The 27,021-nt window shown below is 39.7% G+C and overlaps 2 protein-coding genes across 4 annotated transcripts; one reads left to right on the plus strand and one right to left on the minus strand.

Moving 5' to 3' along the window:
• Window positions 1-12,126: 12,126 nt before the first annotated feature.
• On the minus strand, window positions 12,127-22,396 carry LOC130999277 (uncharacterized). 3 transcript variants are annotated; one of them, XM_057924784.1, is made up of 4 exons: window positions 22,111-22,396; window positions 21,535-21,586; window positions 19,803-19,858; window positions 12,127-18,281 (listed from the first exon to the last, which is right to left on the minus strand). In XM_057924784.1, the coding sequence occupies exon 4, from the start codon at window positions 16,998-17,000 to the stop codon at window positions 14,328-14,330; it is 2,673 nt and encodes an 890-aa protein (XP_057780767.1). In that variant the 5' UTR covers window positions 17,001-18,281; window positions 19,803-19,858; window positions 21,535-21,586; window positions 22,111-22,396; the 3' UTR covers window positions 12,127-14,327. The 3 variants fall into 3 exon arrangements, with proteins under 3 accessions (XP_057780767.1, XP_057780769.1, XP_057780768.1); XM_057924786.1 differs by lacking the exon at window positions 19,803-19,858 and having other exon boundaries at window positions 12,127-18,275; XM_057924785.1 differs by lacking the exon at window positions 19,803-19,858.
• Window positions 22,397-24,426: 2,030 nt separating this feature from the next.
• On the plus strand, window positions 24,427-26,881 carry LOC130999279 (putative pentatricopeptide repeat-containing protein At1g12700, mitochondrial). Its single transcript, XM_057924789.1, has 2 exons — window positions 24,427-26,498; window positions 26,703-26,881. The coding sequence occupies exons 1-2, from the start codon at window positions 24,515-24,517 to the stop codon at window positions 26,762-26,764; spliced, it is 2,046 nt and encodes a 681-aa protein (XP_057780772.1). The 5' UTR covers window positions 24,427-24,514; the 3' UTR covers window positions 26,765-26,881.
• The last annotated feature ends 140 nt before the right edge of the window (window positions 26,882-27,021 follow it).

A 27,021-nucleotide genomic window follows, 5' to 3' on the forward strand; every position in this document is an offset into this window, starting at 1 on the left:
AAGAAGGCGAAGCAAGATGCCAACGTCGTCGAGAAGGACTTCGACGATTGGAACGAGGATGACTTAGCGGCGGTTATCACCGAGGAGGTCAACCTTGTTGAGAACCAAGGTGCTTGGTTCATTGACACGGGCGCAACCGTGCACGTGTGCTCCGACAAGAGGCGCTTCTCTACCTACAAAGTTGTTGAAGGGAGGAAGCTAAGCATGGGTAACCAAGCGTCGTCGGAAGTTGCCGGAATGGGTGATGTGGTGCTCAAGCTTTCATCCGGCACGGAGATAACCTTGAAGGATGTGCTGCATGTCCCGGACATCCGCAAGAATCTCATCTCGGGGTCTATACTAGTTAATAAGGGCTTTAGACTAGTGTTTGAGTCCGAGAAAGTTGTTGTAACCAAGTTTGGAAAGTACCTTGGTAGGGGTTTTCTCACCAATGGGCTTTTCAAGCTTAATGTTCAGCCTGTCAAGCCTGTAACTGGTAAACCTATCAATGAAAATGCTACTACTTTCTCTTACTTGGTTGAGTGTTGTGATTTATGGCATTGTAGATTAGGACATGTTAATCTAAATGCAATAAAAAGATTAGTAAATATGGATTTACTAAAGATAAACGAGGTTAACACTCAAAACAAATGTCAAGTTTGTGTTGAAGCAAAAATGACAAAGTCTCCGTTTCATTCTGTTGAAAGGAGCACTAAACCTTTAGAACTAATCCACACCGACATGTGTGATCTAAAGTTTGTGCAAACTCGAGGTGGTAAAAAGTACTTTATCACTTTTATTGATGACTGCACAAGGTATTGCTATCTTTATCTTCTAAGAAGTAAAGATGATGCTATTGAAGCTTTCAAGAACTTCAAAAAAGAAGCCGAGAATCAACTTGGTAGTCGAATTAAGATGGTTCGAAGTGATAGAGGAGGAGAATATGTTGCTCCGTTTGAGGAATTATGCAACGCTAGTGGTATAATACATCAAACAACTGCTCCATATTCACCTCAATCTAATGGTGTTGCTGAACGCAAGAATCAAACTCTTAAGGAGATGATGAATGCCATGTTGATTAGTTCTGGGTTACCCCAGAACATGTGGGGGGAGGCTGTTCTATCAGCCAACTATATCCTCAATAAAATATCACTCAAGGGAAGGGACGTCACTCCCTATGAGTTGTGGAAAGGCAGAAAGCCCTCATACAAATACCTTAAAGTGTGGGGGTGCTTAGCCAAGGTACAAGTGCCTCCACCCAAACAAGTTACAATCGGTCCTAAAATAATTGATTGTATCTTTATTGGGTATGCACTAAACAGTAATGCACATCGTTTTTTGGTTCACAAGTCAGACATTCCAACAATGACTGTAGGAATGACGATGGAATCAAATAACGCCGTCTACTTTGAGAATATCTTTCCTTGTAAAGACAAGGAAAAAGAAGAAGCTAGTACAAGCAACAATACTAGAGAAGAAGCTACTAGTTCTGAACCTGTTGAGGTAGTGCCCGAATCGCGAAAGCGACCAGGCCCTGACCTTGAAGTGTCAGAACCAAGACGTAGTAAACGAGGCAGGATAGCCAAGGACTTTGGTCCAGAATATATCGCCTTCATGCTAGATGAAGAACCTTCATCTATCAAAGTGGCATTCTCTAGACCAGACGGACTACTCTGGAGGGAAGCAGTTCAGAGTGAAATTGATTCAATCATGCAAAACCACACTTGGGTGTTGGTTGATTTACCCGAAGGTTGTAAATCCTTAGGATGTAAATGGATCCTAAAAAGGAAATACAAAGCTGATGGATCAATAGACAAATATAAGGCGCGCTTAGTCGTTAAAGGATTTAAGCAGCGTGAGGGGTACGATTTTTTCGATACCTATTCACCAGTGACGAGGATTACATCTATTCGAGTGCTTCTCGCGATTGCTGCTCTGCACAATCTTGAGATTCATCAAATGGATGTTAAAACTGCGTTCTTAAACGGTGATCTAGAAGAAGAAGTCTATATGGAACAACCTGAAGGGTTTGTAGTACCTGGACAAGAGAAAAAGGTATGCAAACTAGTAAAGTCTCTCTATGGACTGAAACAAGCGCCGCTGCAATGGCACTTGAAATTTGACAATGTCATGTTGTCAAATGGCTTCAAAATCAACGAATGTGACAAATGTGTCTACATCAAGAGCACTAGTAATGGGTACGTTATGGTGTGTCTCTATGTAGACGACATGTTGATTATGGGAAGCAACAATCGTATCATTGTTGATACAAAGAACATGTTAAAAAGGAATTTTGACATGAAAGACATGGGGTTAGCCGACGTGATCCTTGGAATGAAAATTCTCAGGACCACTGATGGAATAACTTTGACACAATCTCATTACATTGAGAAAGTGCTCAAAAGGTTTAATGCGTTTGACAAATTGCCTGTAAAAACCCTATTAGAACTCAACGTTCACATGAAGAAGAACATGGGTGAACCTGTCGCACAGGAAGAATATGCAAGAATCATTGGGTGCCTTATGTATATTACAAATTGCACTCGACCTGATCTTGCATGCCCAGTGAACAAATTGAGTCGCTATACAAGCAATCCAAGTAAAGAACATTGGAAAGCACTTGAGAGAGTTTTGAGATACTTAAAGTATACTCAAAATTTTGGAATACACTACACGAGATACCCCCCGGTGCTTGAAGGGTACTGTGATGCTAACTGGATTTTCGACGCGAAAGACTCGTTATCAACGAGTGGTTACGTGTTCACTATAGGGGGAGGAGCAATCTCGTGGAGATCTACAAAACAAACATGTATTGCTAGATCCACCATGGAATCAGAATTCATCGCTTTAGACAAAGCAGGTGAAGAAGCCGAATGGCTTCGAAACTTTTTGGAAGACATTCCATGTTGGTCAAAACCCGTACCGCCTGTCATGATAAACTGCGACAACCAAGCAGCTATTGGGAGGGCGAAAAGTGGGTTGTACAACGGTAAGTCTTGACACATACGTCGACGACATAATACCGTAAGACATTTGATCGAAAGTGGAGTTATCTCAATTGACTATATAAAGTCAATAGATAATCTGGCCGATCCGCTCACTAAAGCTTTGAATCGAGATCAAATGTATAAATTGCTAGAGGGAATGGGTGTAAAATCCACAAAATAAGGATGATTATAGTGGTAACCCAACCATGATGACTGGAGATCCCAAGAACGTGGTTCAATGGGAAAACTAAGCTATAAGATTCCAAGTAGAACACTCAACTACTTGCATTCCCTAGAGAGCAACTGAGTGTTGAAACCTGCTTAGTGGTAAGGTTAAGTCTTTGACTTTTAATGATTCCTAAACACCTCAGGGAGGTTGAGTATAGCAGGATACTCGGAAAAGAATCACCTATATAAGTGAGATGTGGGGGCCGCATCGACCTAACACTTATGAATCCAAAGAGCTGTCCAAGGCCCGCAAAGGACAAAAACGTGAGAACGAAATGAGGTTGAGGCGTTAGTGTGTTAATACTGTTGTCTCGGTATACACGAAGGAGAAATGGTTCAAAGACATCAAGTTCTACCAATTCACCAGTTTATCCGATAGTATTAACTAAGGATGGTTCAAGGCCGCAAACCACCTATTCTAATGCACTAAGGTCTCTTGAGAACAGAGCTTGTGTCTGCATTTGCATTTGGCTATTTCCACTCATGTGGGGGATTGTTGGAAATTGGTTGTGAGTAACCAATGTTTGATAATTTTTTGAGTACCGAAAAAATTTAATTTAGCAGAATTAAATGGGACAGGATCGATCTACGTTCCGAGTAGATGATCGTAGTATATTTATTTACTCAAAACTGATTTCCGGTGAGTGAGAAATAATTGTTTAAAGTTGGGTACTTGAAACATGGAGTTGTGGGAAAAGATAAGCATTAAATAAGATTTAATGTTTATCCCACATCGGGATGTGGATCACATTTATTACAGTATAAAAGCTATTACATCACAGGATGTAATAAAACTGTGTGCACACGTGACGGGTTGCAAAGCCCATACGCGCGCGCCGCCGCCGCCCGCCCGGCCCCTGTCGCCCGGCGCCCGACGCCCGGCCCCGGCCCCGGTCCCGGTCACGTCACCCGACGCGCGGCCGTGGACTTGGACTTGGATCTTGGCAATTGGTCTTTGGGTGGTCTTTGGGCTGGCCTTTGGGCCTACCATAGGCCCACATCGACTCTTATCTTTTTGGACCAACGAAAACTTGGTTCGAAGGGGACGAGGCCCAACTCGGTTGGGCCTACGCGCACGCACACGAAGCCCGCTAGGGCTTGGCCCGGGAGGACCCTTGGTCTCCCAGGAAGCTTCCCACGTAACTGCATGGCTGTTACATCTGTAACTGCTGTCGGAGGTGTCATGGCAGATTCAAACAGCAGGGCTGTTACTGCTGTAACCCCCGACACTTTTTGAATTCCATCAATGGAATTAACTCCCCCTATTGATGTGGACTGTGCCTATAAATAGGACAGCCTCCATGCATCATAACACACCTGAAAACAAGCATTACACTCTTACTCTGCTACATCCTGCATCGTAAAGTTCTGTTCTTGCCTCGTTCCAGTTCGCCGGAGCTCGTTGGTGTGCGGTGCTGCTACCTACGAGACGAAGCCGTTTCATCTTTGGGGACGACACGCCAAACCGAGAGCACTACCAGCGCGTATCTCGTCTTGCGGACAAAGGATCCTCCTCGACTCGGCTGTTCTCCTGGTTCTGTTCTACTGTAATTTCAATTCAGTTTTCACCTTGTAATCTCATCTCCTACATTTCTGGTTTCATTGTAACTACGCCCGCGAGCTTATATTCCAACATTGGGTAAATCTGTTGTAAAAAAAATGGCAGTGCTTGTTGGCAAATAAACTTCTGGTGATACACGTCATCTTCAATTGGACGTAAAAAATTTATTCGGGGTTTTAAGAGAGTGTTTGGCTAGCTTATAACCTCGTTAAAACTACTTATAAGCACTTGAGAAATGTTTGGCAAAATAAGAGCATCCACAATGGGCTTACTTGATAGCCTACTTAATAGTGGGGGACCACATTGAGTAAGTAGTGCTGCATTGGGGTTACTTGATAGCCTACTTGATTTTTTTAGCTTTGATTTTTATGTTTTTCATTTAAATTTAATAGCTCAAAATTAAATAACACAATTTATTTCAAATTTAAATTGCATTAATTATAAAATCCTAAATATTACATAAAACTTTAATAAAATAAAAACAATTCCTAAAATTAACTACTCTGGTCCTAGAAGTTCGAAACGTGCCCAAAGGTGCTCCATCAAATCATTTCGGAGCTGAGCATGTAGATGTCTATCTCGAAGAATTGAATCTCTTCGCACGTATTCCTCAAAGGACACCGGTGTTTGTCCAGTACCCTCCGTCGAAGTACTGCTAGACGCCCCGTCATCATCTCTCCAATTGAGAGCCGCTTCACCTTCGTGCTCACAATCATGTTGTGGAGAATGATGCAACACAACATGATGTCCTTGAGGTGCTCTACGTACCAATTGCGCGCCGGACTTCGAATTATTCCCCACCGAGCCTGAAGGACTCTGAAGGCGCGTTCGACATCCTTTCGTGCTGATTCTTGCATCTTCTTGAACCTTGCCTCCTTCGGATTGGTCACCATTGATGGACTCTTGACGAAGCAACGCCATTCCGAATATATGCCGTCACACAAGTAGTAGCCCATCCAGTATTCGTGCTGGTTGGCATGAAAGACCATCGGCGCCCCCGTTCCTCCTAACACGTCGGAGAAGAGAGACGACTGATTCAGCACATTTATGTCGTTGTTCGAACCATCGACGCCGAAGAAGGCGTGCCAAATCCACAAATCGTGATGCAACGGCCTCCAATATCAAGGTGGGCTCTCCCTGATCACCGCGTGTGTAGGCGTCGTGCCACGCCTTTGGGCAGTTCTTCCACGCCCAATGCATACAATCTAAGCTCCCCAGCATCCTGGGAAAACCGTGTCACGCCTCGTGCATATGAAGGAGGCGTTAGACTTCTGTGGACATTGGACGGCGTAGGTAATAGGCTCCAAAAGCTCGGATGACCGCCTTGCAGAACTTCTTGAGGCATACATGCCCGGTGGAGTCAGCGACTTTGAGATATTCGTCGAAAACATCCGCACTAACCCTGGTGGCTAATTGGCGGATAGCCGATGTGCATTTCTACAAAGGGGAGAGAGAGTCTCGACCGAGTGCATCAGTGCTCATATGGAAGAAAATATCTTCACCTTGAACAGCATCGACGATGCGCAAGAACAGCTCCTTCTGCATTTGAAAACGACGCCGGAAACAAGTAGGACCGTACGTTGGATTGTCGCTGAAGTAGTCTTTCATAAGACGTACATGAGCCTCCTCACGATCACGGTGGACGTATGATCGGGGACGTTTGACACGCGCCGGCTCTGGCGCCGGTGGGGAGCAATATGGAGCAAGCACTTGTTTCTGCAACTCTACCCACTCCATGAACCTTTTAGCTACATCGTCGGAATCAGGTGAAGAATCATGCTAGGAATCCGCCATTTTGGAAGAACAAAGATGAATTTTTTTAAGAAAAATTGAAGGAGGAGGAAGGAAGTAGAAGGAGTGGGTTGTGATGAATGAGGGAGGGAGAAGTATTATTTATAGAGAGAAAAGAGAAGAAAAAAAATGGAAAAAGGCCAAATAGCCGTTGGATAAAAAAAATTCCAAAATAGTCGTTCAAAATTTAAAAATTTAATTTTTTTTGAAGCGCGTGCTGTGCACGCGCTGCTCGAGTGCTACATGAGCACTCGAGTAAGGCTCGAGTAAACCCCCCTCCTCCCGCAACGCCCCTACACGAGTGTAACGCTCTACTCGAGTAAGCCATCGAGTAGAGCGTTGCGGATGCTCTTAAATAGCTTATAAATAATAAAAATAAGCTTAAATAGCTTATAAGCTCCTCAAAAAGTAAGTTCATAGACCCCAATTTATTTCTCAAAATCTTATACGCAACGATCTTTTTATAAATATAATTTGAGTCTTATATGTTATTACCATGGTTTTCTCTTGTTATTTACAGTTGTTTCTCTAGTTTAGAATCTCAATTATCGAAATACTTTGACTGGTTATGAACTTTTGGAATATTAAATCTAATTCAAAGTTATGGGAACTTATAAGCTCTCTAAAATAAGCTTACCAAACACCACTACAAGAAAATTGGCCGATTACCGACAGAATTTACAACGGACGACATTCTGTCATAGATTACCGACAGGGCCGGCCCTTGTGTGTATCAAGTGGGGCAATGGCCTAGGGCCCCAAAATATAGATCCAATACTAATGTTATACCTTAATTAAAAAAAATCTTTCACTACCTATAGGTCAGCAATCAACATCAAGATTAAAAAAAAATTATATTCCAAATTCCTAATCTTAAATGGTAACAGAACATAAAATGACTCTCTATTGCATAAATTTATATTACTAATCATAAGATACTAATTTTATTGGATGAGAAACATTGCATAAATATTGTGTTAACTTTAAGATGCCCTGAAACATAATGATAAATTTGACATTGATGCTCAAGATTTATTTTCTGAATTACAAGTGTTACAAATATGTTTACAACAGATGAAGTTCGAAGTTCTTGAGTTTGTTAAACTTTCATATTGTTTTTCTAATGATTCTATTGCATATAGGATATTGTTGACTATATCGATTACTGTAGCTTCAGCTGAAATAAGTTTTTCAAAGTTAAAATTGATAAAATCATACTTCCTCTGTCCCACGAAGTTTGAGCAGTATTTCTTTTTGAGTTGTCCAGCGAAACTTTAGCACTTTCTTTGTAGGAATTTTTTTTTCTCTATATTCACCTTTTCATTTTTTGACCTACCGCACTTAACGCACAAAATATTGACACTTTAAAACTCATGTCGAAAAGAAACTGCTCAAGCTTCACGGAACATAGGGGGTATTTAACTATAGGGCCCCTTTTTTTTATTTTCGCCTAGGGCCCCCGAAATGTCAGGGCCGGCCCTGATTACCGATGCCCTTATCGACGGATCAATGGATTTTCAATTCTCAATTACATGACTAATTTACAGACGGAATACTGAGGGATTGGTGCCGTGAAAAATTCCCGCGTAATTGTTGACGGTGAGCCGACGGACTGGTGTCCGTCATTATTGCTTTTATTTTTAATAAATTGAATTTTTAAATTAAGAGGGATGACGAATTATTTTTCATCGGTACTCTATTCCGTTGTTAATGGGCTTTTTTTTATTTTCTGAGTATTTTAATTAAAAATAACGACAGATATTGTTTCGTCAGTGAGCCCTAAAAAAAGGGCACCTCAAATTGTAATTACTCTCTTTCTTCCTCCCTTGCAATTTTCACCCTAAAAGAAAAACAAAGTCGCGCCCAAGTAGAAACTGAAATCTTTCTTTCATCTCCCTTGAAATCTTCTGCGGTCGAAATGGTGGCTTTCGTCGATCCTCTCTTGGAGCTGCGCTGCTGCCGGTGTGAAGATCCGTCACCAAAAAGCCCTCATCGTCGATCTGCCTCCGCCGTGAATGTTTGTATGATTCTTATGAGATCCTTTATAAGAACAAAGATGACACTTATACAGACGATAGGTCTAGACAGATTGGAGTACATAGTAAAGTATTAATTACTTATTCAAGTATTATTTTTGTTTCTTTAATTATTAAGTATAAATCTTGATATATACATTATTGTAGGAAAAGGTGCAAGAAATACTTGCTTCTCAGAGTCAACTAGTGGATGATGAGTCTGATCCACCAGAGATCAATATGAACAAGGCATACGTGTAGGTTGTTGGTGGACTCGAAAAGAAGAAAAGAATGATTAGAGTTAGTGGACTTGCAATCAGCTATACGAGCAGTGAAGAGTCTAGTGGTACATCTCAGTTTCAGGGTCCTACTGTCGATTCACGGCGATTCGTGGAGATGGAGCAGCAGTTGTAGGAGGCTATGGCTAGAGTTCAGGCTCAGCTAGAGAAGATAAAGGATTTGAGACAGCTCGAGTCTCGATTTTAGGCTCAGCACCGTCTTATCGAGCAGATAGTATCCTGGCTTCCACCTGCACCCATTGGACCCCCTGAACTTTTTGGACCATCGATCATCTTGATTATCTTGTTTGTATTTTCGTACATTGAATACTTGAATATTTCTATTATGTTTTGAACACTTGAATATTTTATGTTATGTTATGTTATGACTATTTGAATGTTAGTTTTAAAATTGTACTCCCTCCGTCCGCCAAGATTATGTAAAAATTACTATATTTGGCGTCCGCCAAGATTATGTCACTTTCCTTTTATGGCAATGGTCCCACCATCCTCTTTCATATTTTATTCTTACTAACACTCTTTATTTACAAAAAGCCCACTCAAAATTCAATCTCAACCACACATCTTATAAAGTGGTGGGACCCTTTCTCCACTACATCAAAATCATCACAAATTTTATTAAATCCCGTGCCCAAGCAATTTTACATAATCTTGGCTGACGGAGGGAGTATTATTTTATTGATTTAGTGTTTTGGAGTATTGATATATTGGTAATATAGTTGAATAAAAGTGTATAACAGGGCGTTGATAAGTGGGTAGAGCAAAATATAAAATATGTTTTTTTTTTTAAAAAAAAAAACAGTGACGTAATTACAATCCGTCAATAACTTTATCATGAAAATCAACGACAGACTCATATTCCATCGTTAATGATAGGCACCGAAAATATCGACAAAATAGGTATATGTTGCTATTATCGACGACCAATTCCATCGCTGTTTTCATAGGCGACGCCGGAGTCATCGCGTGCTCGCCGACGGTCCTTTCGTCGTCATCGTTGTCGGCATTTTGACGATATTCATTTTAACGACGACCTTTACAGCGATGCGTGGTCGCAATTGGTGATCGGAAATAGCAATGAAATTAGGGCCTTTACCGATAGAATTTTTCGTCAGTAATCGGCCAAATTCTTGTAGTGCACCTTCTAAATAAACAACGAAGATAAGTATAGGCTATATTTGTAAATTTAGGCTAATAAGTCGCTATTATATCGGATCAAATTTCGGTATATAATTTTAAAATAACACAAGATATACTATAAATACAATGGATCAAAACCTGGTATGGAGCTCAACCAGCCGAGCAATCCAACATTTAGTTGATTATGAATCATATTCGACAAAGGCAAAACACTCTGCACCAAGGATTTGCTAATATTTGTCGCTGTCGTTATGCAAAAACAAAGACAATAACATGAATGAATCAAATCAGTTGTCTTAAAGTTCATGGTTTTCTTGATGATACCTAACATGGATCTCCTTACCTGGATTTGACAAAATTAGAACGAAATCGGTATCGGGATTGCTGGCAGCAACAACAAGTGCAAGAGATGCTCCAAGGGACTCTCCAACTAGATATATTGGTCTTTTTGTTGATTGATCTTGCTCTCCCCTAATGGTATTCTCAACTAGCATCACTAGGTCTGTAACATCAAAGGTACGTATAAATGAAAGGGTTAGTTACCTGTAAATTGCCGAATTTTTATTAAATTCCGGTTTTATTTGGCGTGGTAATTATTGAAGTATTGATTTAATATGATTTTACAACCAATTACAATTTTGGTTAGACTTATTGCTAACATGACTAATAATTGATGTTGTTATTGCCAACTGATTACCACGCGAGAGTGATTATGCCATGTACATGGTATTATCACAAAATCAATTGTTTAGTAATTATTATGACTAACTTTGAAATTGGTATATAACATCAGAATTTGATGAAAGTTCAATAATTTTTAGGCAATTAACCCTAAATAAAAATGCAAAAAATGGCCTAGGAGATAGAGATGGAGTCAGTTTTGGCGTAGGTCAGGAGTGCGGCCACTTAGTGCCCAATGATAGAAAGGTCCAAGAAAAGTTACTCCGTCCATCCACGATAATTGTGGCCTTCTTTACCTTTTTTCGTCCGTCCACAGAAATTATGATCTTTCTGTTTTTGTACATGATTCTGCATATTCCTTTTAAATTTTTAAACTCCATTCACAAATTAAGATAGAGATAATAGGGCCGAATGGCCCTACTGGGCATACAAAATCAAAATTTAGCCTCAAATCTTAAAACATCAAATTTTAGCCATTAATTAGGCGGTATGCCTAATTTGCCCCTTTTCCATCGCACTCCAATGGCTGCCTCTTCCGCCGCGCTGAACTCAAATGGCCTCCGAAGTGAAACCGCCGAGCTGCTCCACTATCCTCCGTCCTTCAATTGTCGTCGCGGAGTTCTGAGCCTGCCGTCGAATGCTCTCACGAACCGGAGTTTAATCTGCCAGCGCCGCTTTCGCCGCGTCGGAGTGGTGAGATCGTGATCACTAAATTATTAGCAACAAATTACCGCAACTAACACGGTGCAATTGTAGCACAAATTGGTAACCAAGTATCGTATCCACAGGGACTGACACAACGAAACTACTTTAGCTATCTCCTAAACAGACTCTCACAGTATGCAGGTAAACGAAAGCAGGAAGGTTTAATTAACTTAAACTAAAACGCAAATAACGATAAATAAAAGCACGTAGGAAAAATTCAAATATAAAAGACAACTGATCCTAGGGCAGTAAATTCATTAACTAAATCCACATAATAAATCTATTAATCCTATGTACCAGTTTAATCCAGTTATGATGAGAGATCACTTAATTAATCAATCACTCTCGCTAGAGCAGCAACGATCGTAGATTAGTAAAATATCTATCTCCGTTAGGTCTCAAGAAAATCTACTAACTCCCAATAGCTCCTAAGAATAGCTCCCTATGATCCACCTATCTCCGCTAGGTCTCAAGGTTAAGATCATATCATACATTCCTGAATCCGCTAAACAGTTATCTCCGCTAGGTCTCAAACCGAATAGCTATACATGCAAATTATTGGCCAGATAATCCACAAGAAATTAAGCACCAGGAATTATGAATCATAAACTGGAAGGCACAAAGGTATTAACAAATAAATCACATAAATTCAATCAACTATTTACAAACCCTAGAATCAGCTAAAGGAAACTAGCCAGACATAATAAAATAAAACATAAACATAATTAAAAAGAAAGCAATAATAAAAACTGAATTATATAAAAACTGAATAAGAACAATTGTAGCCGCTTGAATCTTCAATCTTGTGAAAATCCAATCCAAGCAGTAAAAACTGGAAAGCAATAAATTCTAAAGCTATGAAATTGAAAAATAAAAGTTGGGAACTGAAAAACTAAAACTGGGAACCCTGAATAGGTTAAAAGATGACCTATTTATAGGCACAGGGGATAAATACAGTACAGAGCTCGAAAATACTGATAAAATCCGAAAATCCCGCAAAATCCCGAAAATTCGGAAATTCTCGTCGGGCACTATTCACTGCTGCGCGCGACTTTCTTGTTTCGGCCATATCTTCCTCGTCCAAACTCGGATTTATGAAATGTTTGCGCTCACGAACTCGTATCGAGATGATCTACAACTTTTATTTCAGAAAAGTTTTCCAAATTCGAACTCAATATTTCAGCAAAAATCATCAAAGTACGACCAAGTAACATATTTCACAAGATAAAGCAATTTAAGCACAAAACAATCATCCAACACTCAATTTCCTATAAAATTAACATCATATGAACATTAAAAACCATGGAAACATGAGTGTTATCAACTCTCCCAAACTTAATCCATTGTTCGTCCTCAAATAATGAGAAGAACACAATTAATAACACGAATGGGTAAGAAATCTAGCTCATCGATGCCTCCGAAAAATAAAGGATAATGGAATTCTTAAATCTTCAATAATCAAGCACAAAATTCACCAATAAACACAACCTATAGCAAAATCAACCTTGACATTCCAAACAATTGAATCTCACAAGGTATGTGTATCACTCAACTCTCAATTTGCTGGAATAGGACGTGTATGCTCTCATCGAATTCAATGCAATGCAGATCACTTACCATAGGCTTGCCAATCGTCTACAATCTCCATCGCTAAAAGTGTGCCAAGACTAAGATCAAAAAGGTCTTTTTCTTTGGGTTATAATGTAGGGACATTGGTTAAGGTAGGGAAATATAGGCTAAGTGACTCAAAATAATTTAAGAACACCAACCTTATAGCTTCACAAATCACAAATCACAAATCAAGTATGGAATAAATTTCATCTTCCACCCAACTATATCACCATAATCAACACAACTCAAGGGATTTAATCATCACAAAACAGAACTAAACACTCTTTTATGCTCTCTATTTATTTCCAACACACAAAGTCGATTTTCTAACAAATTTCTCAATAAACACTCGACTTTACACTTTTTTTTTCTTCTTTTTTTTCTCTTTTTTTTTTCAACAACTTTTTTTTTCTCTTTTCTTTCCACAACTTTTCTAGAGCTCATAAGAGTAAATAGTAACACAAAATCATCCCTTCTTTTTTCACAACCCACTATGAATATTCACCACACAAAGATGCCCATATACTTCATCACCCCCTATCATCCGGCTAAAGAATAAAAGCTAAATAGGCTCAAAGTGGATAACAAAGGATAATTTTTCGTTAAAGACAGTGTTTGGGATAATAAAGTGGCTAACAAAAGATGGCCTAAAATCATCTCCTAATCCTGGGCACAACAGCAACCTCGACACAGAAACCATGGCAAGTTCTAGAAGATCACCACATGCATGACAAAACTCACAACAAAGAATAAACTGTGTATTATAAACAGTTATGGCTCAAAATCTCACAGGTTTATTCAACGTCCAAAAGTCAAGGTCAAAATCACTCTAGAATTATGCAAATTAGTTCCAATTATGCTCAAATCATCAAAGAAAATCAAACTCCAAATTTTTTTTTTCTCACAGAAATCATCATTGGCATCTTACCAGAAATCTCATGGAGCAATAATTAACTCAAAAACAAAACAAACACACACCACCAACCAAGCAGGATAAAGCAATAAAGCCAACAAAAAAATAAAAATAAAAGTGATACACATATCAACTCTCACCCCCCTCCCCCAAACTTATTACAGAACATAAGTTCGAAAATAAGTTTGGAGGGATGATGATATGTGTGTCACTACTCACAAAAAAAATATGCTCCATGGTGGTGGTATGAACAAGGCGCGAGTTCCCGCATCTTCCAAGCTCAACACTGCACTAAACAAAGAAAACAAAGAAACAAAAAGAAACTAAACGAAAGGAAAACAAAACAAAGAAAAAGGTTGGGTTACCTCCCAACAAGTGCTTAATTTAACGTCTAGAGCTCGACGATACCTCAAAAACTCATGGAGGTCGGAAACAGCATTCTAACCATTGGAAGGTTTTTCTACTCTTGGGTGCCCTCTCCACCAAAACACTTCTCTTGGTTCGGACATCCTCCACAAGCATTGCCCCTTTTTCATTCTTATTCCGAAAAATCCGGAATTTCACTTTCTTCTTCTTGGGGGTATGGGTTTTCAAAGACCCCCCATCATACTCCAAAAACAAACACTTCTCAAAAGTCAGAACTTCTTTTAGTTTTGGAGTTTTTTTCTTGGCTTCAAACTTGGGGGGCTCATTCTTCTCAACCTCTTCATCCTCCAAATTTGCTAGAAAACTGTCAGCCAAATTAATCACTTCATTCTGGGGAACTTCCTTTGGTGGAGGTTTCTGTGTGATACACTCCTCCAAAGGATCATCTACAGCTGCAGGAAAAGCTATCAGAGAGTCGATCATGTTGCACTCATCCAGCGGCGGCTCGGCTGGTTTTCTCATAGCATCATAGATAGATAGAGTCAATTTTTCATCATTGACTCTAAATGTGAGATCTCCATCCTGCACATCAATAAGAGCACGGCCGGTAGCTAGGAACGGACGTCCTAAGATCAATGGAGTATTCTTGTCCTCCGGCATGTCCAAGACTACGAAATCTGCAGGAAAAATAAACTGCTCCACCTGCACTAGGACATCCTCCACAATTCCCTTGGGATATGTGATGGAACGATCTGCCATCTGCAATGCAATAGAGGTAGGCTTGATATCTCCAATCTCCAACCGGTTGAAAATAGAGAGAGGCATCAAATTGATGCTAGCCCCTAAATCACACAGAGCATGAGAGAAATTCTGTCCTCCCATCATACAAGCGATGGTAAAGCTGCCAGGATCCTTTTGCTTCAATGGTAGCTTCCTTTGTAGCACTGCACTGCATTCCTCGGAAAGATTAATCGTCTCATATTTCCCCAACTTCTTCTTGTTGGAGACTGCATCCTTGAGGAACTTGGCATAGCCTGGCATATCTCTCAAAGCATCAAGTAAAGGAATGTTGATGTGAAGCTTTGAAAACATCTCCATGAACTTGGCTAACTTCTGATCCATCTTTGGCTTTGCTAGGCTATTCGGGAAGGGTGCTACAGGCTTGTACTCTGGCCTGGGAAACATAGGAGTAGGAATAGGCTTCTTAACAGCAGAGGAACTCGATGCCTTAGAAGTAGGCGGCGTATCGCATACAATCGTCTCCAAATCATCCTCCTCAACAATCTCGACACCTTTTCCCTTGCCATTCCTGTCGTCTCGCTGCTCTGGATGATCCCGCTGCTCTGTATGATTTTGATATTGAGTCCCGCTCCTTAGAAGAATCGCATTACACTGATTTTTAGGATTGATTTCAGTGTTGCTAGGAAACTTTCCTGGTGTGTGCTGCGCAGCTGCTTGGTTGGCCATCTGACCAACTTGAGTCTCCAACATCTGTACTTGCTTGGAAAGTGCTGAAAAATTATTTTCAATATGACCCACTTGAGACTCCAAATTTGTCATCCTTGTATTAACAGTTGTCTTCATGATAGACATCTCTGTTAACATCTGCTGCATCATATCCTCCAGTGATACTTTCTTCGGCTCATTTATAACTCCTCCGCTAGATACAGAAAATTCAGGTGGAGGCTGCAAAGCATTGTTCGGATTGCCGTAAGAAAGGTTAGGATGCGGGCGTGCTCCTGGCTGGAATTGCTGCTGACCCTGCTGAAATTGTTGACCTCTGTCATACATTCCTGGCTGTCCTCGCTGGAAATTCCCATAATTTCTGCCATTCACATAATTGACATCTTCCATGCCTAACGGGTCTATCACAGCTTGCTCATGACGTCCAACATTCAACGCACCAATTTTTGTAGTCAGCTCTGCCAGCTGTGTAGCCATCGCTGCCTGTTGAGTAACCATTGCTGCCATAGGATCAGAACTGGAAGCAGCTGCCACCCTCTTCAATTGTACTCTTTCTACTGGCCATTGGTAGCTTGTAGCAGCCATACTCTCTATGATGTTCCAAGCCTCTGAACTGCCTTTCTGAAGCAGAGAACCTCCTGCAGCTGTGTCCAAATGCATTCTTGTACGCTCTCCACAAGCATTGTAGAACATGATAATGAGCGTGCCTTCATCAAATCCGTGGCTTGGGCACTTTCTCAACTTCTCTTGATACCTCTCCCAACTCTCCGCTAGCTTTTTTCCATCGTACTGTTGAAACTGCACGATGTCCATCTTCAGTTTCAACGTAAGTCCAGGCGGATGAAACTTGCGTAGGAATGCATGTGCCAAATCCTCCCACACGATATTTTCTCCCAGCTGCAGCGTATGATACCACGACTTCGCCTTATCCCGCAGTGAGAAGGGAAAAAGACGAAGACGGATAATGTCATCGGGGACACCATTCATCTTCACCGTGCTACACAGCTCCAGGAAATGCGCCAGGTGCGCATTAGGGTCTTCGATCGCTTGTCCACCATATTGGCTCTGTCGGACCATCGTGATCAAACCCGTTTTCAGCTCAAAGTTGTTAACGTTCACTCGTGGAGGCTCCTGATACACATATTGCGGAATGAACGCTTCATTGATGGCTGGTTGTTTCTGAGCCTCTTTAGCAGCTTGAGCGTCTAACAGCTGTTGCAGCTGCTCCTGTAAAGCACGAATCTGTTCATTAGTAGCCATCGTATGCAGTGCCTGAAAAAAAAATGAGAATTAGAAAAATAAAAATAAAAATAAACAGTAAACGCCTGAAGTACTACTAAGTCCTATCGGAAATATTAAAGCAATTTCTAAAACAGTCCCCGGCAACGGCGCCAAAAAGTTGATCACTAAATTATTAGCAATAAATTACCGCAACTAACACGGTGCAATTGTAGCACAAATTGGTAATCAAGTATCGTATCCACAGGGACTGACACAACGAAACTACTTTAGCTATCTCCTAAACAGACTCTCACAGTATGCAGGTAAACGAAAGCAGAAAGGTTTAATTAACTTAAACTAAAACGCAAATAACGATAAATAAAAGCACGTAGGAAAAATTCAAATATAAAAGACAACTGATCCTAGGGCAGTAAATTCATTAACTAAATCCACATAATAAATCTATTAATCCTATGTACCAGTTTAATCCAGTTATGATGAGAGATCACTTAATTAATCAATCACTCTCGCTAGAGCAGCAACGATCGTAGATTAGTAAAATATCTATCTCCGTTAGGTCTCAAGAAAATCTACTAACTCCCAATAGCTCCTAAGAATAGCTCCCTATGATCCACCTATCTCCGCTAGGTCTCAAGGTTAAGATCATATCATACATTCCTGAATCCGCTAAACAGTTATCTCCGCTAGGTCTCAAACCGAATAGCTACACATGCAAATTATTGACCAGATACTCCACAAGAAATTAAGCACCAGGAATTATGAATCATAAACTGGAAGGCACAAAGGTATTAACAAATAAATCACATAAATTCAATCAACTATTTACGAACCCTAGAATCAGCTAAAGGAAACTAGCCAGACATAATAAAATAAAACATAAACATAATTAAAAAGAAAGCAATAATAAAAACTGAATTATATAAAAACTGAATAAGAACAATTGTAGCCGCTTGAATCTTCAATCTTGTGAAAATCCAATCCAAGCAGTAAAAACTGGAAAGCAATAAATTCTAAAGCTATGAAATTGAAAAATAAAAGTTGGGAACTGAAAAACTAAAGCTGGGAACCCTGAATAGGTTAAAAGATGACCTATTTATAGGCACAGGGGATAAATACAGTACAGAGCTCGAAAATACTGATAAAATCCGAAAATCCCGCAAAATCCCGAAAATTCGGAAATTCTCGTCGGGCACTATTCACTGCTGCGCGCGACTTTCTTGTTTCGGCCATATCTTCCTCGTCCAAACTCGGATTTATGAAATGTTTGCGCTCACGAACTCGTATCGAGATGATCTACAACTTTTATTTCAGAAAAGTTTTCCAAATTCGAACTCAATATTTCAGCAAAAATCATCAAAGTACGACCAACATATTTCACAAGATAAAGCAATTTAAGCACAAAACAATCATCCAACACTCAATTTCCTATAAAATTAACATCATATGAACATTAAAAACCATGGAAACATGAGTGTTATCAGATCGTCCGCCACCACGGCGGAGTCGGAGGCTGACTACGCCGCCGGCGAAGGAGCACCAGGTGTCGGCAGATCTGATCTGATCTGTAGGCGGCGGCGATAGATCTGATCTGATGAGGCGGTGGCGGATCTGATCTGATGAGGCGGCGGCGGTGGATCTGATCTGATCGTTGCGCCCCCTCCTCCATCGGCAGATCTGATCTCCGCCTCCTTCCATTTCAGCCATCAACAGATCTGATCTGATCTGATCTGTGCTGCACGTATGGCACTTATGGCACTAATAGTGCCATAAGTGCACATTTCCCCCTAGGGTTTAGATATTCCATTTAGGGTTTAGATTATTCATTTGGGGTTTAGATGTTCCATTTAGGGTTTAGATTATCCATTTAGGGTTTAGATGTTCCATTTAGGGTTTAAATGATGTTGTTGTTTCTGTATTTGTGCTGATGACCATTTTACTTAGTTTTATTTTGAATTTCGTTGGCACTTATGGCACTAATAGTGCCATAAGTGCCAAAATGACTATTTTACTTGGTTTTATTTTGGATTTCCGATGGCACTTATGGCACTAATAGTGTCATAAGTGCCTAACCCGACCCGGCACGCGACCCGCGTGCCTGATCCTACCCAGTCCGCCTCATTAAGGGCAAAAACGTCCAAATCAATAAAAATGGCCGAAATTTGTGTTTTTTCAATGTGTGGCCATAAATTGTGTTTTATGCTTCATTTTGGCTGCTTCAAAATTTTACTCAATTAAGATATCTAATATTACAAACAACTCAAGCATTTAACAAATTAATTTTAGTGGTCCATTTATTAAAACTTGTATCCCCACACTGCACCACACTTATTGTGAATGACGTTATTATGTACTCCCCCGTCCACAAAGAGTGTGTGGTGGAGTGGATGGCACAAGTTTTAATTAAAAAAAAGGTTAGAATATGTGATTTTAGTGTTAAATGTTAGTATTAGGTCCACCAAATTGTAAAAGTAAATGATGAATATTTTGTAAATATTGAGTGTGTATGAGGTTTAAAGTATAAGGAGGTTTCTAAAAAAGGAAAACATACAATCTTTGTGGACAGACGAAAATAGTTATAAACACACAATCTTTATAGACGGAGGCAGTATTAACTTTGGCAGTGTTTAAATATATCTCTTCATTTTATGGCCCAATTGAAAGGGACTCGTATAAATACTATTCACAAAAAAAATGTCACATTGTGGATGACACATAATTATTTATTAAAACATGGGTAAAATTGTTAGTGAAATAAGGGTCCCGCTTTAAATTTGAGCAGAGTTACTTGGACCCCAAGTTCAGAGAGAGATAGAGAGAGACCTGGCAGTGGCGTTCGATCCGCAACAGGAACGTGCAAGCACCATATGTCGAAGATCCTTCATACATGTAAAGGTTTAATCATGTATATGTGATTAAATGTGTGTGTGGTTAGGGATGGCAACGGGCCGGATCTGGACCGGGTCTGGCCAATACCAGATCCAGATCCGTTTTCATATACCAGATCTAGATCCAGATCCAGATCCGTGGATCTGAAAATTTTGGATCCAGATCCAGAACTGTCAGATCCACGGGTCCAGATCCATGGATCTACTATTTTTAAATTAAATTAAAAAAATTTCACAAAATCAACATCTAATTTCCATCATGAAAAATATAACACAAAATACTTTTATCTAATTACTTTTAGTTTTTATTCTTTTGAATATAATTTATTTATTATTTTTAATTTAGATAATATTATTAGTAAACTAAATATAAAATATAAAAAATATATATAAAATAAAATGGATCCACGGGTCGGATCTAGGCCGGATCCGGATCTAAAATTTCAAGATCCAGATCCAGATCCGTTTTTAAAACTGAGATTCAGATCCGGCGGGTCCAAAAAATTAAGATCTAGATCCGTAAAAACGGATCTGGATCCATGGATCTGGACTGGGTCCAAGATCCACTGCCATCCCTATGTGTGGTTGTATAGGTGTTGGATTAAGTGAAATACTCGAGCACAATATCATCAACTTGTACGAATGCAATAATGCAAGTGGATTAATTTGTGAATATTTGTATATGTTTGTGTGCTTATGGATAATAAATGTTGTACAAAGTGTAATACACGTCGTAGAGAGTTGTTCAAATGAGTCTACACATATACTCTTTTCGTCCCGCGAAATTTGAGCAATATTTTTTATCGGGTTGTTCACGAAGCTTGAGCACTTTTTTTTTTTTTGCTTGCAAAAGTTTTTCATTTTTTCACCTACCACCCTTAACACACAAAATACTAACTCCTTAAAACCTGTGCCGAAAAGAAGTTTGATCAAGCTTCGCGGGACGTAGAGAGTACTATATAACATATAAATTATTTTCAGTTTTTAGATATAGATCTAGGGTGGATTTATATATATTTTTTATAGGTGTCGAAAATTCATTTTTTTTCATTATTTTACACGGCTAATTCATAATGTGTCATAGAGAATTTATAATGAACCTATTTTATTGCATAAATAGGTTCACTATAATGTGATTACCACTCTCAAATGTGATAAATGTACTATAATTAAGAAAGGGTCATTATTAAAAATAATAGTTCAAACTTTGACACTATGGCGATTTTTATTTGAATTTATAAAAATATCAAACATTGCGTGAAATTATTTTTGTTGTTCAATTTATAGCCCAAGTCAAAAATTCTGACCAACTGAGGGGTGAGGTGGCTCGCGGAAGCTGGCTTAGCAATTGATTAAAAAAAATACATCTTTTTATCTCTTCAACTCATAAGTGAAACGATGATACTCCATGTTTGGGAGCTTATGTGGAAACAAAAAAATGTGATGTAATTTTTTTTATTTTTTTTAATTATCAAGTCTGTTTTTAACGAGCAATATTACACTTTAGTTGATTAGATTTTGACTTGAATTATAAATTGAACAATAAATACAAATTTATGGTTATCTTTTAAATTTTATAAATTCAGACAAAAAATTATCATAGAATCAAAGTTCTAGCTATTCTATAATAATACTAATTCAGTAGGAAATCCAATGTAAGAGCTTACTCTCCTAGCTTTCCATGGTGCAAAGTAAGACCAAGTCCACTACCATCAATCCCTGTGAAAATAAACAATCATCAATCCACATATAGATGTAATAGTTTGGTACTGATGATTAGGGTGTATAATATACTTATGACACCTTAATATTTTGTTTGGTAATAAGTAATACGAAACACACGGTCATTTATAAATTAAAAGCCTGAAAATATTAGACTGATTTGAGGGATTATGTATACTACCTACAGAGGTGGTATACGTAATACAAATCTTAATTATAACTATTATTAACTTTATATAATCTTAATACATCATACCAAAGTAACCAAGCAACATATTATATTTCACAATATTTTAATACTTTTTACCAAACATAATATTAATATAACATATAGTCAAAGACATCCGAGTCAAACATATTCCACCTTATCCCATACCGCAGTATCAAATAAAGAAATTCAAAGGCCGTACCACAGGGGAATCGTACTCAAAACCTTTGGCTTTAGCCATTAACCCTTACCGCTTGGTCAACACACGCACACATATATGTGTAATAATTTGAAGTTAGAGACAGAGAGAGACCTGGTAAGAAGAGCAGCAGTGGCGATGTCGGCGACCTCCGGCCACTCTCCAAAGGCGAAAACCACCGTGGCGAGCCGCGGTCGTCCAATCCCATTGACTCTTTCAACAGCTCGGAGTTATCTTCTGTGCTCAAACTACCATTCATCTTCAAGCCGCCTCCTTTGACATGCAAAGCAAGTGACGGGCCGTCGCGAGTTGGCCGCCTCGCGACGGCCATCTTGCGGCGGAGGAGCGGCCGGAGACCGGTGGGGCAAAGCCCATTTACTACAATAGTCGCCATGGATGGGAGTGGCCCTCAATAGACATTACGTATATATAGGAATTAAACACTTAAGAAAATCTCATTAAATAATTAATTAATTGTTTTGATAATAGTCGAGCACGAAATTGGCTTGAATGAGATTTGGAAAACGTGATGCTTGTGTAAATGCTCCAATAACTTGTACATATTTAACTTCTTTAAATAAAACTTTCACTTGAGAAATTCAGTATATATCACATTCGGTGTCTTACTTTATTATATCCCATTTGTAGTTCTAATTTTATATACTTTAATTTGATTTTTGTTAGCTAACCTAATTCAACTACAGATATAGTCAACTCCTATAAATTACATGATATATATTTTTGTAAGATATTTTACGTTTGGATTGGTTACTTTATATATTTCACTATCATCTATATTTCATTAATTTCATTTCCAAGTTTTTATGCTGTGTAGAAGATTTACATATAATAATAATAATAATAATAATAATAATAATAATAATAATAATAATAATATCACAATTTGTTTTTTCCATTTTTGTTCTGTAAGTATATACCTTCAGTTTTAGTGTTTATTATAATTTGTTTAAGTTAGTAAATTATTTATGGGTTAATAGCCGAAAAATACACGAACTTTCACGAAATTTGCAAATTGCACATGACCTTCAAAAATAGTCTCAGAATACATAACCTTTTAATTTTGTTGCAAATTGCACACGCGTTGACCATCACCTTGATCGGTGTTGACGTGGCACCGGAGTTTTCAGACGTGGACGCACTGGAATTCAAAACGACGTCGTTTTGAATGAGTATAAATTATATAAAAAAAAGGAAAAATCCCCATCTTCTTCCTCCGATTTCCATCTCTTCCCGTCTGCACCTTCTTCCCGCCGCACCTCCGCCGCACCTTCTTCCCGTCTGCACCTTCTTCTCCCTCCGCCGCACTTTCTTCCCGTCTGCACCATCTTCTCCCTCCGCCGCACCTTCTTCCCGTCTGCACCTTCTTCCCGCCGCACCTTGATGGACCGGAGGCGACTGAAATATGTAAATTTGCAGGCAGCCGGAAATCTGTAAAATAAGGGGGAAATCCCAGATCTGGGGCCGACGGCGAGGTGGAAGAGGATCTGGGGGGGTTTGGTGTTTGTTGTTGCGTGATGTGTGTGGGTGGGAGAACATCTATTTAGGGAGTTCTTCCCCAATTTCTTCTTCCTCCGATTTCCCTAAATCCAAACCCACACCGTCCGCCGCCTCCTTCCCTAAAATCCTCATTCTCCATCCTCCAGAAGCAATTTCGTCTCCCTCCACCCCCGCCTCACCGTCCGCCGCCTCCTCCCCTCGCTCGCCTGGATCCACTCACCCTCTCCATCACCGAGGACGAGATCCTCGACACTTGCGGCCTCGAGATCCAGAGAAGCGGGGTTTGGCGGAGGAAGGTGAGGCAGCGGGAGGTGGCAGCGTCGATGAGGAATGGGTGGTGGAGGTGGTAGTTGAGTGGAGGTGGAAGAGAGGAAGCAGTGGTTGAATGGCGTAGCTGCTCCTCACCGGAGGAGTAGCTGCTCCTCGCCGGACGAGGAGCAGGGAGGCAATTTTTTTTATAGCAAAATTCTTCAAATTATCAAAACGACGTCGTTTTGCCCACGTGGCTTGCCAGCGTGTAAAAAAGCCACGCAATATGCCATGTAATGTCCACGTAATCACTGGTCAAACTTATTCCTCGCCGGAAATCTCGCCATGTGCAATTTGCAGCAAAATTAAAAGCTGATGTATTCTGAGGCTATTTTTAAAGGTCATGTGCAATTTGCAAATTTCGTAAAAGTTCGTGTATTTTTCGGCTATTAACCCATTATTTATTTGCAAACCAAACTGAGACCTCGTGCAAACGTTTATGTTTTAATTTAAGCCTAACTCAGAACTAAATTATGAATGCGTTTTTCTCTTAACCATACACGATTATTCCTTGAACGGCTGAGATTTGATCAACAACATCCAACGGCTCACCATAAAATCGAAATAACCAGATCTACTTTACCTTTCTTCCCCACCTACCACTTCCAATTTCCTCAAAAAACTCATTTTTCACCTTTCTTCCTCATAAAATCCTATCTCTCATTCTTCCCCAATTCTTCAGCTTCCAATAATGAGGTCGAACCACGCCGCCATGTTTCTGGGTAGAATTTTGTCGAATTCTTCATCTAAATTCTCCACTTTTTCCATCGCCCCTCCACATTATCAATCATTTCTTGGACCCATTTTTCATTTTGATAATGCCAGCTGCCAAATGAGGAGACACTTCTCCGCCTATCATAGATTCGATTTTGAATCTATACGTGAGCCCAATGATGCCGTCGCTCTATTTCGGGAGATGGTGAGGACGCAGCCGCGCCCTTATGCTTCTGTTTTCTGTAAATTGTTGAGTACCGTGGTGAAGATGAAACAATACTCTCTTGCCCTTCATCTGATCGACGAAATGCTTCAAAGGGATGCTCCTGTGAATCACTACACGTTGAGTATTGCGATTGATTGCTACTGCCGACAGAAAAGACCTGATTTTGGGTTTGCTATCTTAGGCATTTTTTTCAAGCGTGGGTACGAGCCTGATGTTGTAACCTTCAACACTCTCTTGAAAGGCCTTCTGTTTGTTGAAAGGATCCCAGAGGCAGCTAAATTGTTGGGGAAGCTGTCGGTCTACCAACTGTGCGAGCCCGATGAGTATACGTATAATACTATAATTAATGGGTTATGCAAAGCTGGGGATATTCTACAGGCGATTGATTTGCTCTGCTCATTGGAAAAAGGAAAAGGGAGCTGCAAACCCAATGTCTATGCTTACAACATAGTCATTGATGGTCTGTGCAAGGAAGGAAAGGTGGACGATGCTCTCCAACTCTTCTCCTCTTTGGGTGATAAAGGAATTTCACCAAATGTCGTGACATATAGTTCAATAATTGAGGGGTTATGCAATAGGAGAAGAATGGACGATGCTGAAGTCGTTTTGAAGAAGATGATTGCTGATCAGGTCAACCCAAATGTGTGGACATGTAATATCTTTGTGGATGCTTGGTGCACAGATGGAAAGGTGGAAGAGGCCGAACATATGTTGGTGTCTATGAAGGGGATTGATGTTCAGCCCAACATTGTCACATACAATGCATTGATTAACGGATATTGTTTGCAAGGGAAAATGGACGATGCTGAACGCATTTTCCAATTGGCAGTGAGCTCTGGATTGAAGCCCGATATCATAAGCTACAATAGCTTGATGAATGGATATTGTTTGCAAGGGAAAATGGACGAAGCTGAACGCATTTTCCAATTGGCAGTGAGCTCTGGAATAAAGCCCAATATCATAAGCTACACTAGCTTGATGAACGGGTATTGCAAAATGGGGCAAGTCGATGAAGTTTCACGTCTTTTTACCATAATTCCTGCTCTAAGATTAAAGCGCGATGTGGTTTCTTATACCATAATGCTAGAGGCCTTATTTCGTGAAGGCAAATGTGAAGATGGCTTGAAGCTGTTCAATGAGATGGAAGCTCTACAACTGTTTCCGGATATAAGGACTTATAATATCTTGTTGGATGGTCTATGCAGTGCTCATCGTATCAGTGAAGCTTTTCCGGTGTTGCATACCATGGAAGATAAAGGCATCATTCCAGATATAGTAACATACAATATTCTCATTTGTGCACTTGGCGAAAGAGGGCAGATAAAGGAGGCTAAAGATCTGTTCCACGATCTTCCATCCAAAGGTTTGCAGCCTGATGTCGTAACATATAGTATCCTCATTGGTGCACTTTGCAAAGAAGGGCAGATAGAGGAGGCTAAAGATCTGTTCCATGAGCTCCCATCCAAAGGTTTGCAGCCTGACGTCATAACTTATACGATTCTTATCGGTGCACTTTGTGAGGAAGAGCAGATAGAGGAGGCTAAGGATTTGATGACGCAAATGGTAAGCAACGGTTGCTTGCCTAATAGTGTAACATACAATGTTTTTGTTGGAGGTCTTCTCAAAATGAACAAGATGCATGATGCAATGCCACTGTTGGAAGAGATGGATTCAAGGGGATTCACACTTGACAAAACTGCATATTCGATGTTGATTGAAGCTGTGAAATGGGAAGGTAAAGATAGTGCATTGTTTAATAAGGTTAAGAAACTCATACCAAAGGACTTCTATTCTAGTTAGGTTTTATGTTGTGTTCGAAGGTCAGGAATTATTGCAATAGAGATTAAGGGGAAAGTACATTTGCTTATTTGCTTGTTTAATCTTTATGTTATGATGATTTAAAATGTTTCAATTTTGTAGTTGTGATGTTGTTTTGTAGTAGTAGGCACTGTTGGTGGGAATGTTTACTTGGATTGGGAGTTGCTGAGCTATGCACCTTGACTTGCAACTTCTGCATTCATTGTATGTGCAAATTGGAGCTACATTTAATTTAGTTTCACAATGTAAGCATTATGTGTATGAATTCTTGATTGAAATCAAGATCTTTGTTTTGTCTGAGTTTGTAAGTTGATGTAACAATCATCGGTTCTTTGCCCCAATTAGAAGCTCTCGAGCTAGTTGATTCCGTCAAGGGACAGAACTGGAGTCCGGTTAACAGTGAGTTTCTCCGCCTTAGATTCTTGAGCATTGTTAAGGGT

This window comes from Salvia miltiorrhiza, chromosome 8 (assembly GCF_028751815.1).
Source record: "Salvia miltiorrhiza cultivar Shanhuang (shh) chromosome 8, IMPLAD_Smil_shh, whole genome shotgun sequence".
Lineage (NCBI taxonomy): Eukaryota > Viridiplantae > Streptophyta > Magnoliopsida > Lamiales > Lamiaceae > Salvia > Salvia miltiorrhiza.